Below are 15,385 nucleotides of genomic sequence, written 5' to 3' on the forward strand. Positions count from 1 at the left end.
CTCTGTTGGTTAAATGTGTCATGTAAATGTGCTAATTCTTCACAAATCTCTAATTTCTTATTTTATTAAGGTTCATTCAAGCTTTTTTTTAAAAACTATCATTTTACAGAACGCTGATTCAATAGCTTCAGCTTCAGATTTAATGCAAAGCTAAAGCTAACCTCCTGCTGGCTCTAGCTACTGAAATGTTCATTCATAAGTTTCTTATATGAAGTTTAAGAAACTTCTAGTCTAAGTCTATATGAAGTTTCTTATATGAAGTTTCTCAAACTGTGTAACGGGCTGCAAACTTAAATATGAAAGAATGAATACAGTGAAAATTCAAAAGTTTGTTTAGAATGCACATTTTTTTAACTATTGAACACTCAAATCAAAAGTAACTGTTCCTCAAAAAGGAAGTCTTTGAATCAATCAATCAAACAAAATAACATGAAGAACAAAATCTAACGCGACTCCAGGGACAACAACAACAATGACGTAGATGCAGAGAAATGGAAGTTAATTGTCGGCGCGTTAAACGATCAGCACAGTGGAAATCAATAGTTTAAAAAGTTCCGTGGAGAGTTTGTGCCCTGGCTCCACATTTTCACATATTTCTGTTATTTTGTTTATTTTGTTTAGAAGTACTTCCGGGGCGCGGCCTGTAACTATAGAATCCATGCGGAAGACGAGACTAGACAATGTCAATATGGACACACGCCGATCAGATGTGATCACTTGCGATATATAATGTGAACAGTTGGTCAGGAAGATCAGATCTTAGAAATCCGATTTGGGCTGCAGTCTAAACAAGGCCTGAGCAGTGATACTGTGCTGCCGAACCAGCAGGTTCTCTGCACCTCTGTGCTGAAGATGGTGCCAGATGAGTCAGTGTGCACTTTAGTGATGTGATGTCGACACTGACACCGACAGTGAGCTCTGCAGGTCTGTTCTCCGTGATCAGCACCTGTGTCCCGTAAAACCTGTGAGTACATTTTCTGCAGCACAGACATGATTTGGCTGCAGATAGAGACATCTATAAGGAGTAAGATGAGAGGAGGGGAAGTGAAAGTGGTTGCCGTGTCTGTTTCACACCTACACAGATGTATAATCTCTGACCCGCTCGCTAACGAAGATTGACGCGTGACTTTATCGCGCAGGAATCCAGTCTACTACAAACATTCACATCCCACAGCCCCCGCTGTGCTGGATCGTTTTTCTTATGTGGTCATAGAAATCTAAATTCTCCCAGCCTATCAATTAGCAAAAAGGATTACTCGGGTCTTCACTTGAGCTGACGTCAGCTTGCGTTGGTGAAATATCAGCATGAAAACCTAATAAAAATCAAGGTCATTGTCGAGTGGTGCGGGTCATCGTGCTGCTTTACTGACTGTGACTCATGAAAGGAATCAAATCATGAAATCAACACCGACAGAACCAAGCTGTACCACATATTCTCTCACCAACTGCGGCTTAAATGAACATGAAATTTGTTTTCTTCTGTACTAAATGAATCCACTTGAAGACAATGTTCTGCTTCTGTTGTCGTCGGGTGTTTATCTCTGACATCGTGATGTCTACAATGCGTGGCGTGTCGACCTTGTAATTGTTTAATAACGTTGGTATTTTGCCGATGAACTAAATCCATCTCGTCATCAAAGACTCTAGGAAATGCCTCTGAAATATCCACTTTCAGTCAAGCGTCCCGGGACATCTACAGCATGTTTTATTTTTAAAGTGTATCCAGTGACAAAGAATACTTCAACCCCTTGCTTAGATTACATGTGGATGGGTGAAAGCTCATGGATGGAGGGTAAAGTGTCTTTGAGCTGCCCCCAGGCATCACGATGTTACACATACATGCTTTTTAATAGGTTGAGGGGCAGACCAATCACACTTGTCAAACTGTTGCCAAGATACCGGCAGTGTGGTTGCTAAACACCGGTCCACAACTTTTACATCATGGACTATATTTCTGAAAGTTAGAATATGAAAGATTGTATTACCTCACAGAAGTGCTGAAGCAGGTCCCGGAGACACCTGCTCTTTCAGTGTAAAATGTCACCGCACTTGCGCCCAGGTCCGTGCACTTTCATCATCGCATGCCTGCTCTCACTTGAGAGCATGAGCTCCATCTAATCCTCGTATAAATTGTCCTCAAAAAAACTTATTACCTCAACCATAGGGGTATTTTTCACGCATGTTCAGCTGCTGTTTGGTTTGCCTGTTAGCGGGATCACAGGAAAGGTACTTAACGGATTTTCACAAAACTTTGTGAAGAGATGGAGGTTGTGAGCCAAGAAAGAACCCATTAGATTTTGGTGCCGATCCAAACACTAGGATGGATCTATAAAGTTTGATTCAATTTAAGAGGCCAATAGAGATTTATGCTCTGCTGAGTACCTTTCTAGTTATTCATGCCGAGGTACATGCATGTATGGGAAAAGATCAATAAAAATGTATTTTAAAATAAAATACCACACACCCAGTAATAAATGTATCAAAATAAAACACTGTATTTTCTAAAAAATATTTCCTCCCAAGTGGTGGAGTATGTGGTTGTCAAGTTTGAGCCAGAAAAGACCATTTGGTCACAAGTAAGGGGCTGCAATCACTTTTTGGCAAGTAAAAGAGAACAATTTATGGGATGTATTGGCCCTTTATGGGTATTTCGACAGGTAAAAAGTGCTGAGTGAGGTATAATCTGCTTAATGTTCCCCTCATGAATTTAACCAAGTAATTTTGAAGGCAGAAAAAGCATTTACGTTACAAGGAAGGAGCTGCGGTCACTTTTTGGCAAGTGGAAAATAGTATTTTATGGTCCGTACTGTCCCTTTAAGGGTATTGCAACAAGTAAAAAAGACTGGGTGAGGTATAATGTGCCAAGTATAACGCTTGTGAATGGATTTTGAGCCAGAAAAAGCATTTACGTTTGCAAGGTAAGAGTTGCGATCACTTTTTGGCAAGTGGAAATATACATGTAATGGTTCGTAGTGGCCCTTTAAGTGTATTTCAACGGGTGAAAAGGACTAGGTGAGATCTAATCTGCCAAATGTATCACTCATGAATGGAACCAAGTGATTTTAACACAGGTCACAAGGTAGGAGCTGCAATCACATTTTATGGTTTGAATTACCACCTCAAGGATATTTAAATAGGTAAAAAAAAACATAAACTGGACTGGATTGGTTACAAGTTAGATCACAGAGCAGGTAAAATAATCTCTGCCAAATCAAATATGTGGATCGTCCACTGTGGTGACCTCGAGAGAGCGGGAAACAGCGGAAACGACTTTAAAACGAGATTCTTTGGTCGTAAACAGACAATTAAAATCAAACAGAAAGTGGCGAGCTGCATGTAGTATAACGATGGTGAAGTGAGTGTGGTTGTGTGAGGTTTGACTTCAGCCCATGCACCGGAGCACACCACTGCCTCGGTAATTCCACCCACACTTGCTCTCACTGATACCAGGGCTGCATGCAGGCACATTCAAGCCACAACAGATTTAAGCCACAAAAGCCTCGACAAATAAAATCTACACCTGTTATGATATCTAAAAAATATCTTTGCTGCCTTATCTCGCAGTTAGATATACAGTTAGCATTTATTTTGGCTGTAAATTGAAGTTTAGAAACAGCTCATTCTCCTGAACCAAAGTCCAGAGAGAAAATCAGCCTTTTTCACTCAAGGATTTAAAATACCAAAGTTACAAGATAACTCGTTTGAATTTAGTGATCAAGGCAGCAACAACTCCTGTGTGCTGTGATGTAAAATCTCTTATTTTCTCCATGAACTTTGAAATTTGTTTCTGGTTAAAAAACACCGTCCAATGGTGAGCCTTGTTGTTGAGTGGCTAAAATGTTTTTTTTACAACTGTCCCTGCCTGCAGCCATGTTTTCAGTGAGAGTGAGAATTCGACTCCCAGACAAAGAATGTGTCAATTCCCCTTTAATTAAGCATCATGTACTTTATTGCTGGTGATAATGGCTCACTTACATTTCATCCTGAGCTTGCTAATAATGTGGAGTGAGTCATAATCTGAAGGGCATCTTAATTTAGGTGTATATTGAATTAAGTGGTAATTAACCCTCATGTGTAGTCCAGTGTAGTCAGTTCCCCTCTTTGAACGTGAGCCGACACTGCTGAATGCTAACACTGCACCGTGAGTGATGCTCAGCGACTTCAAACGACAGATTAAGTGTTGGATTAGCTGTGATTGATGGTTTGTGGTTCACTGGTTGTCTGTTTCGCAGATCTGAGACTGCTCGCTGGAAGGCTTTGATTATGTTTACCTCCACGACATTCTCCGCTGTAGCAGGTGAGGGGATTCTGTCCCCCTGTCCAGGAAAAACAAAGCAGGCCAGTAGCACTTGACTGAAGTGGAGCGTGTTTTTGTTTAGTCTGCTGGTTATATATCCATAAACTATAACCTGTGCACTGTTGCTTTCAGTGACAGAACCGATGTCTGCGAAGGCCCAATTTCCATCTGGTTTATGTACGTCCATCCCAACCTAACATGCCTCCATGCGTCTGTTGCATTGGTATGGACATTTACACAGTACTTCCTCTAGAGGGGAGTGTCGAGCACCAAGTTGCAGGCATCAACATAGCGACCATTAAAAGGGGTTATTGTTATTGTGCTTGATCCGAAATAGACTGAAAGACAATGAATGGGGAATATTACTCATCGGTGTTGTGGCATTTTCAATATTTCCATATGTCTGCCACGACTTTTGACAACTTGATTCATTGGATTACCCCTTAGTGAGTGAAGCTGCTGTTTTCTGACTGCAGAGATAAACCAGCGAGCTCTGGCAGCATGTTTTACACTCGCTTCCTGTCGGTTTCCTGATGATGCTGCTTATACTTCATTAAAAAACATGTCAAACACATGTTCCAGAGTAAAGATTTGAAACGTACTTGTGATATGATAATGTTATTTAATGTTTTGGTCAAAGACTCATGGTCACATGTAACAAATTAGAACGCACCACTTTGGGTGCTGGGAAACTACAAGGGGTTTTCCAGTTATTATAGTGTTTAAGTAAATGACCGACTTTGAATACGTTCTGTGAAGATGTAGGTTCAGAAAATTTAGATTTTGTTGAAACTAAGTGTTAATCAACCCATCAGTGCGTCATTTAAGGTCGAAACTGTTTTAAGCTTCTTCTACTTTTGTTTTCTCGTGTGGAATATTCAGCCGATTTTTTGCCAAATTGTAAGAAGTTACAGCTTGAACCCAGTAAAAAGCTAAAGTTACTTATTTATTTTTTTTATTTTATTTTTTTTTAAACAAACCTTGTTAACTTTGGTGTATTCTTGTGCTATTGCATTATATATAACGGTATTTGCAACCTAATGAAGATCAAAGCAAGCTCATAATTATTAAAAACATAATGAAGCACATTTAATCTTAAAGACTCCTGCATTTGTGCATGTGAGAGTTTGACGCGCAGTATGCAAGTGACAAGGCCCATGACATCATAACTTTTTTAGATTTTAGCTGAGCTGTCACTTTTCTGATCATTTGAACACCACGTGAATGTGTTAAAATGCCTTGATGCCAATTGTGATCAAAAAGGGAATTAATATTACATGAATGTAGAGAAATACAATCGATATATATCTTTTTCATTTTCAGGTCACGAATGCACAAATGCAGCATAAACACCTGTTTCTAACCGAACCTCTCTGTACTCTGGAGGGTTTATTTAACTCTGGCTCATTGCCTTTACGTTGCCGTGGGCAAGAATGATTTTCCCAACCTGACAATGACCTGATCTCATGTGTAAAAGTTAATGTGACAAAAGACACTTAAAAAAAAAGAAGTTGAATCATATCGTGGGAAAGCATCAGTAATTGTCTGGGAGTCTGAATAATACCGTAAATAATGATTCACTGAGTCGAAAGACAGGTTGTCCTGGTCACAAAGTCAAACTTTACCGCTCTTTTACTTACTGGTTGTATGAGAGTAGAAATATTCCATGCTCCAGGAACTACATTCACATGCTTATATTAAGCTGAATGTGTTTAAAATGGTTTCGTCTCTCTGTCAGTGGAATAGCTCATGATTGATTCTGATGACATTTTCTAAACAGATATGAAAAAAAGATAGAAAAAGTGAAGTAAAGACTCCGCTAAAACCGTCAGTATTTGTAGTAGTACCTCAATTAGGTCAATGTTCTTGTGTATTTTGGTTGTAATCCAGATTTTGATCTTTCCACTGTGGGAAAGTGATTTGCACTCTCTGTAGTTTGGTTTCTTTGGAATTGGTTATTATGTTGCAATACAAGATGCTTGTTGTTGACTTTCAATGAGTAAGATGCAATATTACAGCAGAGAAAAAGAGAAATTGAATCGGAAACCCATTTTAAAATACATTTTAAACATAAATGAAAGTATATTGACATTTCATTCTCGATCTATGCTCTGTGTACTCGTCCCTTGTACTTCCCCCCCCGACATTGTCAGTTAAAATAGAGTTTTCCCGAGAGAGATGTTATGAACAATGCCAAGTTGCTGGGCAGTTTAGTGCATAGGCTGTAAATTATCACCTCTCAGACACTGCACCGGACACTGGTAGTTTTGACTCATCTGGATTTCCCCCGCATTAGTCACCAACTGGAATATATACACACAGATGCACACAAGTATGTCCACATAACCCCCTCACACTGTGGTGTGTGTGACTGACACTGATAATGCATCTCTTCATCGCGCAGCAAACGCTGAGGCTACTTCATCAGCTGCTGCGCCAACTGCTCTCTGGTATTTCATGTGTAAACTCCGGACATGAATAAGGCTGCGTGATTGGGCCACGTCGTGCCTCCAACGACAATGAACACACCAAAATGAATTAAGGTGCTGATATTGCTGCGTACAGTCAAACAGGCCGGCTGCCGTCGACGCCTTTTGACCTCAGATACAGTTGCAGATTAGAGTGATCTTAACACTCGCCGGCCTGAGCCTTGTTTGAATAATAATCGCATTAGACACATGTGCGCTCCCCCCGATGACAGTATCAGACATGTCACTGACGTAGCTGCTAACTCATAAACACACATGCATCTCAAATGAAGTAATCGGGGTTTCGATGACTGTTTCCCAACAACTGAGCTGCAGGGTAATTAATGATGTAAGCGTTTCAGGTGTCACTGTAAATCAGATTTAAAGACACTTTGAGGTCAGTTTGTCCTTGTTACAAGGCGGACGCGGTCAGCGCTGCGCGTAAAATGTTTATTGGAGACTGGAATTAGCCTCATAAATAAGACAATAATCACCACATATTTTTACTTTTAAGTGTGTTTCTTACTGTACTTTTGTACGTGTAGTTTCAGGGTTGATGTTTATTTCTCGGCTCAGAGCTTTATTTCCTTTTGTACGATGGTAAACAACAACTGGTAGTTGCAGCAATGACCTTGTGGAGAAGTTGTTTGGAGATAGACAGACAGACAGCAGCAGTATTTTCTAATCCACCAATCAACTTTTCTTTAAGAAATTATACATAATGATGTTACATCTCTTAATATTGAGGAAAAAATACAGTGCAGCACAACATTTCAGTGGTTTTGTTGGCCACAGGTAAAAGTTATTAATGACACCTCTGACAAACTAGTAGATTCTGAAGTCGTAGGTTCTTAACTATTGTGTGTATCTGTGTACAAACATAACAATTAAAGCTGCTCTCATGTGTATTCCAAAACACTTTAACCAATCAGGAAGTTATGTTTTTATGATATGAGGAGGGAGGTGAAAGCTAACTGCAGCTTTAATGGGGTTTATTGCAAAAGTAAATTACATACATGTATGATCAATTTGTATATCTAAAACAAAATAATGCAAGTCTGCCATAGACTGTAGCTCCCCTTTTTCACCGCAGGAATTTCTCTCATTTACCCGGGATTTTGAAAATCTGTGCTGCGTTTCCACCAAAATTCCCAGGGGGGGAAACTTCACTCAAAGAAGTACATACCTACTTTTCAGATTAGCAGGAACTCTAGAGGGGCGAGGCTGTGTGCTGTGTGGCTGCAAGACCTTTAAAAGAAGACGAAAGAAAGAAGAACTTATTCACTTCAGGATCGGTCAGTAAAACACAAGCAGCCACAGAAGAAATTGAGTTTCTTTAGGTTGTTCTGCAAACACACAGATTACCAATAATTATTTTCCCCAAGTGAATAAGTAGCTGGTAATAAAAGTTCCTAGAAAGGTTGGTGGAAAAGGGACTTTGCACATGGACCTTTAATCTGACTATTGTTCTTATTCTGATAAAGATTAAGATTCTAAAATCTAAGTTAAATAATAACAAAACAAAATACTAATACACAGTTAAGGCAGTTTAAAAGGCTGCATGTGAAAAATATAATAGAAAATAAAAATAATGCAGAAATAACTCTATTAGTTATAAAATGTATTAGTGTATCTAATCTAATCTAGTTATATCAATCATAATCCAAGTAAACAATACTTAGATTAAGACGTTTAGATGAGATATTAATAGGATATTCCATTAACAGCATTGTCTGATTATGACTCATGTCTACATTAAGTCCACTGCTGTAAAATCTCCAGATCATAATAATCTGATTATGATGTATACATGTGTACGTAATGTGACAGAGACTTTGTGTGTAAGCACAGGGTGTAAACATTTACATCATTTAGTGGTGAGGTTTCAGCTGAATGTCCTTCACCTCAGAACTCAAAAGATATTTAGTTTGTCCATTGTGGGCTACCGTAAAAAAAAAAGTATAGAGCTGACACGGCTCCTGATATGAATATAAAAGATAATTCTGCGGTAATGAAAAAAACAACAAATCATACAATCAGGTTACTGTATACTTTCATATTACACTATTTTATTATTAGTATATATAACTTGTAATTATAATAATAAGGTTATTAGAAAAGTGGGATGTTTCTTTTCTAAACAAACATAGAGTCATAACACAAGTGTGTCTCAGTGTATGTGTCAGTGCTGTTCCTCGGTTCCTCAGAGAAGAGAAAGAGGCCGTATGTCTTTATTAAAAGTACAAGAGAGCAGCTTAGAGGTTTGTGTTCCCTGGATACACCACATCTATTTATTTTCATTCCCCCCACCGTGACCCTACCTTTTATTTTAGCATGCTGATTCATCTGCTGTTCATGTCTGAAAACCACATAAGACCTCTAGGTTTACAGTGTCATAGTGCTTGGTGGAGAGGATGGGTTTGATGTTGAATTAGAAGTATGTGCATGGATGTGGTCAGGAATCTGTGTGTGCATAAATATGGTTAAATGTAGGTTTGCATTTAGGATTTTCAAACGGCAATATAATTTGTCTGCTTTCTATTTTTGTCCTTAAGGTGCCGGAAGTCATTTCCTTCTAGTTTTAAATTAACGTGAGAGAAGAAATATCTCTTCTCTCACTTGACTCATCTCAGTAAACGTCTAAGACGATGTGTTTCGCTTCCTTAAAAAGCAAATATTTGCGTGTTTTTGTTTTTCTTCGTTTCACTGATTTAATATTTGCTGAATCGGCACAGAATGAAGAATCACTGTCATTCACAGTGTATTTATGACAAAAAAAAGCCTCCGGGGGCCACAGTGAGAAGTGTGACACAACACAAATGTCCTCATAGCCACAAAAACACCGGGGAATCAGAGTGGAAGTGTCAGAGAAATGCATGTGTGTGTGTGTGTTGTGCTCTGTGTTTGTGTGTGTTTGTTGGTGGGGGTGCAGGGTCAGATGTAGTTGCTTGATATCTATATCCTAGCAACTGCGAGTGAGTGATATCTTGTACAACTGTAGCAGGGGATTGGTCAGCACTGGCACAAGCCCCTCCCCTTTGCTGGGCAGCTTTAAGAAAAAAAAATTCAAAACATCTCTCAAACTTTCTCCACTCTGCACTGTACCCTCTGGCACTTTAATCAAGGCCTGTACGTTTATTTATTTGTATTTTTTTTTGCCTCGTAGCTCATGTTAATACATACGCCTTTATAATTAGCTGTGCATTCTGAAGATTTCAGCAAAGCCAAGTTTGGCATGACAACATGAATTCACCTTACACAGCTATGCAGTATTATCCAGAGTTCCCCTTTCATCGGTAAGTACATACACACTTTTTTAATGATCGATTTATTAGGAACGATATCATCTTATTTCCTTACTTGTAATGTTAATAAATGACGTTAAATGAAGTAACGTGCAGTGTATTTATACATTGATATGACACGTGTGACACACACGGGGAGTTTGCAGTGAATCTTTTACATTTATTGTGGGCCTTTCTGAGAGAATGCAGAATATTTAATGACTTATTGAAGTGTCTTGGAATCCCCCCCCATCCCCCCCGCCCCCGCTCTTTGAGATGGACTGTCACGTAGACTGATTTTATCTGAACGTTCAAATTGACTTGAGAGCAAATCCTCAGCTGCTGCTCTGTCCCAAATTATATTTATAAGTGTCACATAATTAGGGCAACAATGCGTGTGAATACAGGGCCATTAGGCCTGAAGAGGCAGACAGGTTACAGTGTTTGGCTCTTCCTCTAATCCTCACTGTACAGGAGATTTTATTTCAATTTCAGTGGGAACACATGCTGCAAATGACAGACGACAGAACTACACTAGCGCTGAGCACTCTATCTATCTATCTATCTATCTATCTATCTATCTATCTATCTATCTATCTATCTATCTATCTCATGTCATTGTTTCTGAGCAGTTGTAAATGAATACATTTACTTATTAGTTGGTTAAGATTGTGCTCACGCTACAGAGCTATAGTGTGGTCTCTCTATCCATAAATGAATGAATATTTATTCTAAAAAAATTCAAATATATGTATGTATGTATGTATAGGCCGGTACAGTTAGGTGTCATTTCTTAGTTTGTGTGGTCTGTGCTTTAGTCCATGTTTAACTGAATGCTCCAGGTGACGTTGTGTTTTGATCAAATCACTGATTTATTGTGACATAAAAAAAAAAGATGCTTAAAAGAAAAACTGGCACCACTGATGCTTTAATATTTATGAGGCAGAAAAGCATTCATTTTTCTCTAATTTTCTTCGGCGTCCTTGTTTCCTTTTGCGTCGTAAACCTGAAAGGATTTGTGCTTGTCCATTTTTTTTTTTTTTTTTTTTGGGGGAGTTCAGACTGTTTCACTTCGACAAAAGTCAGGGGATAAGAGGAGGAGAAACTCCAGCGCTGCTTTCTATTGTTTTGCAGTCGTGTCCCTCTTCCAGCCAGGGCTGACAGATGTGGGGGAGAAGGTCTTAGGCCTTTGAACAAGTGATTAATAAGGACACTGGAGAAGGGCCCCGATCGGCTGGGCTGTTTGTTTTGATTGCATTTTCATCGGTCGGTGTGCCCAACCTGCCAAGAGACAATAGCCATCCCTGTTTAGTGCTGACCTCTGCCCCAGTCTCGTCTGGAGGCGCTGCACCGTCTTTAAGTGGATGCTGAACAGCCTTCGCCTCAGGCTAACTGAAAAACTCTGAGTAACCAGACACCCAAAAGCAGACAAACAACCAGAACAGGAATACACCCATTTATTCAACTGTTGAGTTTGTGAATTCATGCTTTTCTAAACTGTATCCATTAATACACTTTTGTTCTTTCGTTACCATGTTTTCCACAGTGTCAACTAATCTAACATACTAAACATTCAAAAATTCTAATATACATTTTTTGCATTTATTCAAAAATATATTTGACAGTATCGTATGTATTTTAATAGAAAGTAAAATTAAAGTTGTAATGTTTGCAGATTGCAGGGCATCAGTAAGTCTCAGCTGCAGTGTTATTGGCAAAATGCTTACTTCTACACATAATCAACTTGCTTCATCTTCTCTTCTTCTTCTCCTCTCTTTTGTGGTTATGTTTTGGATTCTGGATTCAGCTGTAAAAACAAAACTCAAAAGTAATTTAGAAAATTAACAAAGTGACAGTTAAGTTAAGAAAAAAAAAAAGAAGCCAAAATCAAATGGGGATTAACTAAATCAGAGGTTGGTGGAGGACCACACCTAAATCCTTCCACACCTGTTCTATCTCAAATATATCTATTATTCATACATGCATGTTTTTATATTCCACAACCTGTCACCTGATGAATTGTTGATAAATATACAGTAGGTCTATGTTGATTGACTTGGAAAACTAAAACTGTCTAAATGTATATTGTATCAAATATATTATAAATCAGGCATGCACACTTCCTTTGTCAGCATTATACGCAACATTTTGAGTAGATCTACTTACTGGCCACTATATTATGTATATTAGGTATACTTGTGCAAATATTTAAATATCTAATCAAGCAACCACGTAGCTGCAACTCAATGTATTTAGTATTTTAGAAAGTGCTGATGTTGGATTTATACACAGGACTATTTCTGAGGTTTACAGAGAATGGTCTGAAAAGGAGAACATATGCATTGAGTTGCATCGGCAAAATTGGTTTGATGCCAGAGGTCAGAGGAGAGTTGTCAGACTGGTTCAAAATGATAGAAAGGCTGCAGTGATTCAGTTAACCTGGATGGATTAAACGGGATTAACCCTCGAAGTAGATGGGCTACAGCAGCAGAAGACCACACCAGGTGCCACTCCTGTCACTTTAACTGGTGGCCAGTGTACCTAATAAAGTGACTGGTGAGTGTATGTATATTTATACTGTAGATGGACTCTCACGAGAAACAATTCGGAATTATTTCATACAGGATGATGTCTTAAATATGTAAGAAATCAAACAAACATGTTTTCCTCACCAGACGTATTTGACTGTTATGACACAGTATTTAAAAGAAACTACAAGTGAATTGTATTGCAACCGCCATCGTGTGCGCATGCGCATTATCGGAGGGAATTCATTAGCTACAAGAAGGTAATATGTTTGGTTTAATGTGTTTCATGTGAAATATTTTACCGTTAAATATTCTCCGGGAGACACAGCTATTATGGTGGAAAGGTGTCACATTGTGGTAGATATGAATCTGAAGGTCCAAGTTCATGAATCAGAAGTACACGTAGCTAGCGTCATCGTTAGCAACACAATACATTAGCGCGGCTAAAATACCGAGTTAGCGAACTAGCTATAACTATCACGAGGTAATCAACAACCACTTACATTTATTTTTGAATTGTCCAGAAATGACTTGGTTAGCTGCTACTTAGCACTGAATAAGCTATAGTTTATTAAAACAATATATCTTAATTTCTCTTTGCCCTAAACTTCTGTCTTTATCATATGGGGTAGGTCAGAGTATTGTAGATTTTGCTATTTTCATTAATCTCACAATTTTCTACAACAACATCACATATTTGGTTTGCAGTTTCCAAATAATATAGCTGATACCAACACCTGTTCAGTCAATTTATTTTGACTATTGTACTTTATTCAATATTTATTTTGCTTGATGGTATATGCATATGTATATAATTTTATATTTGTAGTCTTTTGGACAAAAATGACTCTAAATCTAACATACAGTAGAATAGCATCAATCCAGTTTCCACCACAAAGTGAACTGTAATGTTCGATTTTCCCACTAGCTGCTTAATATATACTTTATTTTAATGTGTAAACATGATGTTATGATTACAAAAGTTCCAAAACCGGCCGGGTAACGTTTTGATTCTGCCTTAAATTAACGATTTGTGAGTCAAAATCTCCAACATCCAATGTCCCACTTCTGTCCCTGAGGGACTGCAGCTTCAACTCATGTTCACTCTGAACTCAACACTCCCTCATGTGTAACTCCTGCATAAGTGAAATTATTGGCTTCATTAGATATGCCTGTGTTTGTAAGTCAGGTATTAATATCATTCATCAGGCAGTGTTGGGGAATTCCAAAACCTAAAATAGTGCCAGCTTCAGATTAAGCCCCCTCCCCTCCTCCTTGGCCTGTCTCCTCCACCCTTTCACCCCCCCAAGCTGGTCCAGCTGTACACATACCAGAAGTTGTAGCAGTGCTATCATATAGACTGTGGGGGGAATTCCGTCTGTCTCAGACTGCAGCGTGCGCCACTTCAGCAAGAACAATGGCACGCTGAGCTCTGAAGCAGGTGTAATGTTTCAGGGGAGCAGGTCAAAGTGCCTCTGTCTGAATGGTGCATAATCACCATTATATGTAGTACAAATATTCTGTATTATGCAGTCTGACTTCTTCACAATGGCTCCTCATGAATGGCTGCCAGCAGCAGGACACCTCCTCCTCCCTGTTACCTCCACTGGGTGGGTGGCCCAACCTCAGCGCTGCACATCCACATTTATGTTGTGTGTTTGCTGAACTTGCAACTTTTAAAACTAACGGTTAAAGTAGTTTTGTCAACCTTACTTGGAATATGAACAGTAGAAATGAATGTAAAATGAACTAAAATGGTTGCCTGTGTCTCTTTGCAGACTCAGGGACGCTTCATCACGTTTGTCCTGGAGAGAGGGCTCCTTTCTCACCGCCATGTCCCAGAATCAGTCTGCACAGACAACTGACTTCCTCAGCCAAGATGTGTTCAACCAACTATTTGATATGCTGGACCAGTAAGTGAACACTGCATAGACAAATACAAAACAACCTGATGTGCTGTAAATTTAAAAACACACCGTCTATGATCTCTAATGTGTTTCAGATCTGCCATTCATTCAGTCCAGCCCATTGAGCTAAACTTCACAGATAGTCCAACTAATGGATCTGCAGGAAACACCATCCAGATCAGCATGGACTGCATCACCATGCATGAGCCAGATGAGATACTCTCTGTAAGTATGTAGGTTTTATGTTGTTTTATTTTTATTTTTAATCACTGCCACCTTCCCACCTCAACCACTCATCCATTAATCTATCATTTATACTGTCTGTCTGACCAGTGTATAAGAATAAGTGACTTTTAATGGGGAGACTGCAGATTGTAAAACACAGAGGACATTGCTGCTCACCTCTCCCTGTATTTGTTTGTGTACTAAGCTTCGGTTTCAAAAATTGACGTGCATGCTCTGGCTATTTTAAAACAATTATACACTTAAACAAACATACATACATTCAATAAACTTTTTAAATGTTACATGATGGACCTTTTCGGTTCGCAAAGGAAAGTTTGAATTAGTTGCTTTACAACCAGTAACCACTGTTGTTAGCCTAAAGTGATAATTTGTTACACTGCATACAATTATGTCCCTTTTAAATGTCTTAATGCATTATATTGCAGATGGTTGACATTTTAGGTGATCTTTAAATTTGTCGTTTTGTGCACTCAATTGTACTTGATCAATAAATGCACTGTCTGAATAGTTTCATTCTGAGCTGATGGAACTTCCACTGGTGAATTCCACAACTTGCGCAACAGAGAACGTGTCAACTAGTTTCTGTTTAATATTTAAAAGGAAAGTGAGAGTAATGTGGCGCAGGGCAGTTGAACAGTCTGTGAACGAGGTCGGT

At 38.8% G+C, this 15,385-nt stretch overlaps 1 protein-coding gene across 5 annotated transcripts in view; it reads left to right on the top strand.

The window, feature by feature from the left end:
* Positions 1 to 15,385, top strand: part of tp63 (tumor protein p63) — a 54,036-nt gene that overhangs the window by 10,587 nt on the left and 28,064 nt on the right. For 2 of the 5 annotated variants that reach the window (XM_044043716.1, XM_044043717.1), the window contains 2 exons: positions 14,356 to 14,490; positions 14,580 to 14,709. In XM_044043716.1, coding sequence (XP_043899651.1) covers positions 14,411 to 14,490; positions 14,580 to 14,709 — 210 coding nt within the window. In that variant the 5' untranslated portion in view covers positions 14,356 to 14,410. Of the gene's footprint in view, positions 1 to 9,981; positions 10,062 to 14,355; positions 14,491 to 14,579; positions 14,710 to 15,385 lie in introns of those variants that run through there. The other 3 variants (XM_044043720.1, XM_044043714.1, XM_044043715.1) reach the window with 3 other exon arrangements.

Source organism: Solea senegalensis, linkage group LG14, assembly GCF_019176455.1.
Source record: "Solea senegalensis isolate Sse05_10M linkage group LG14, IFAPA_SoseM_1, whole genome shotgun sequence".
NCBI lineage: Eukaryota > Metazoa > Chordata > Actinopteri > Pleuronectiformes > Soleidae > Solea > Solea senegalensis.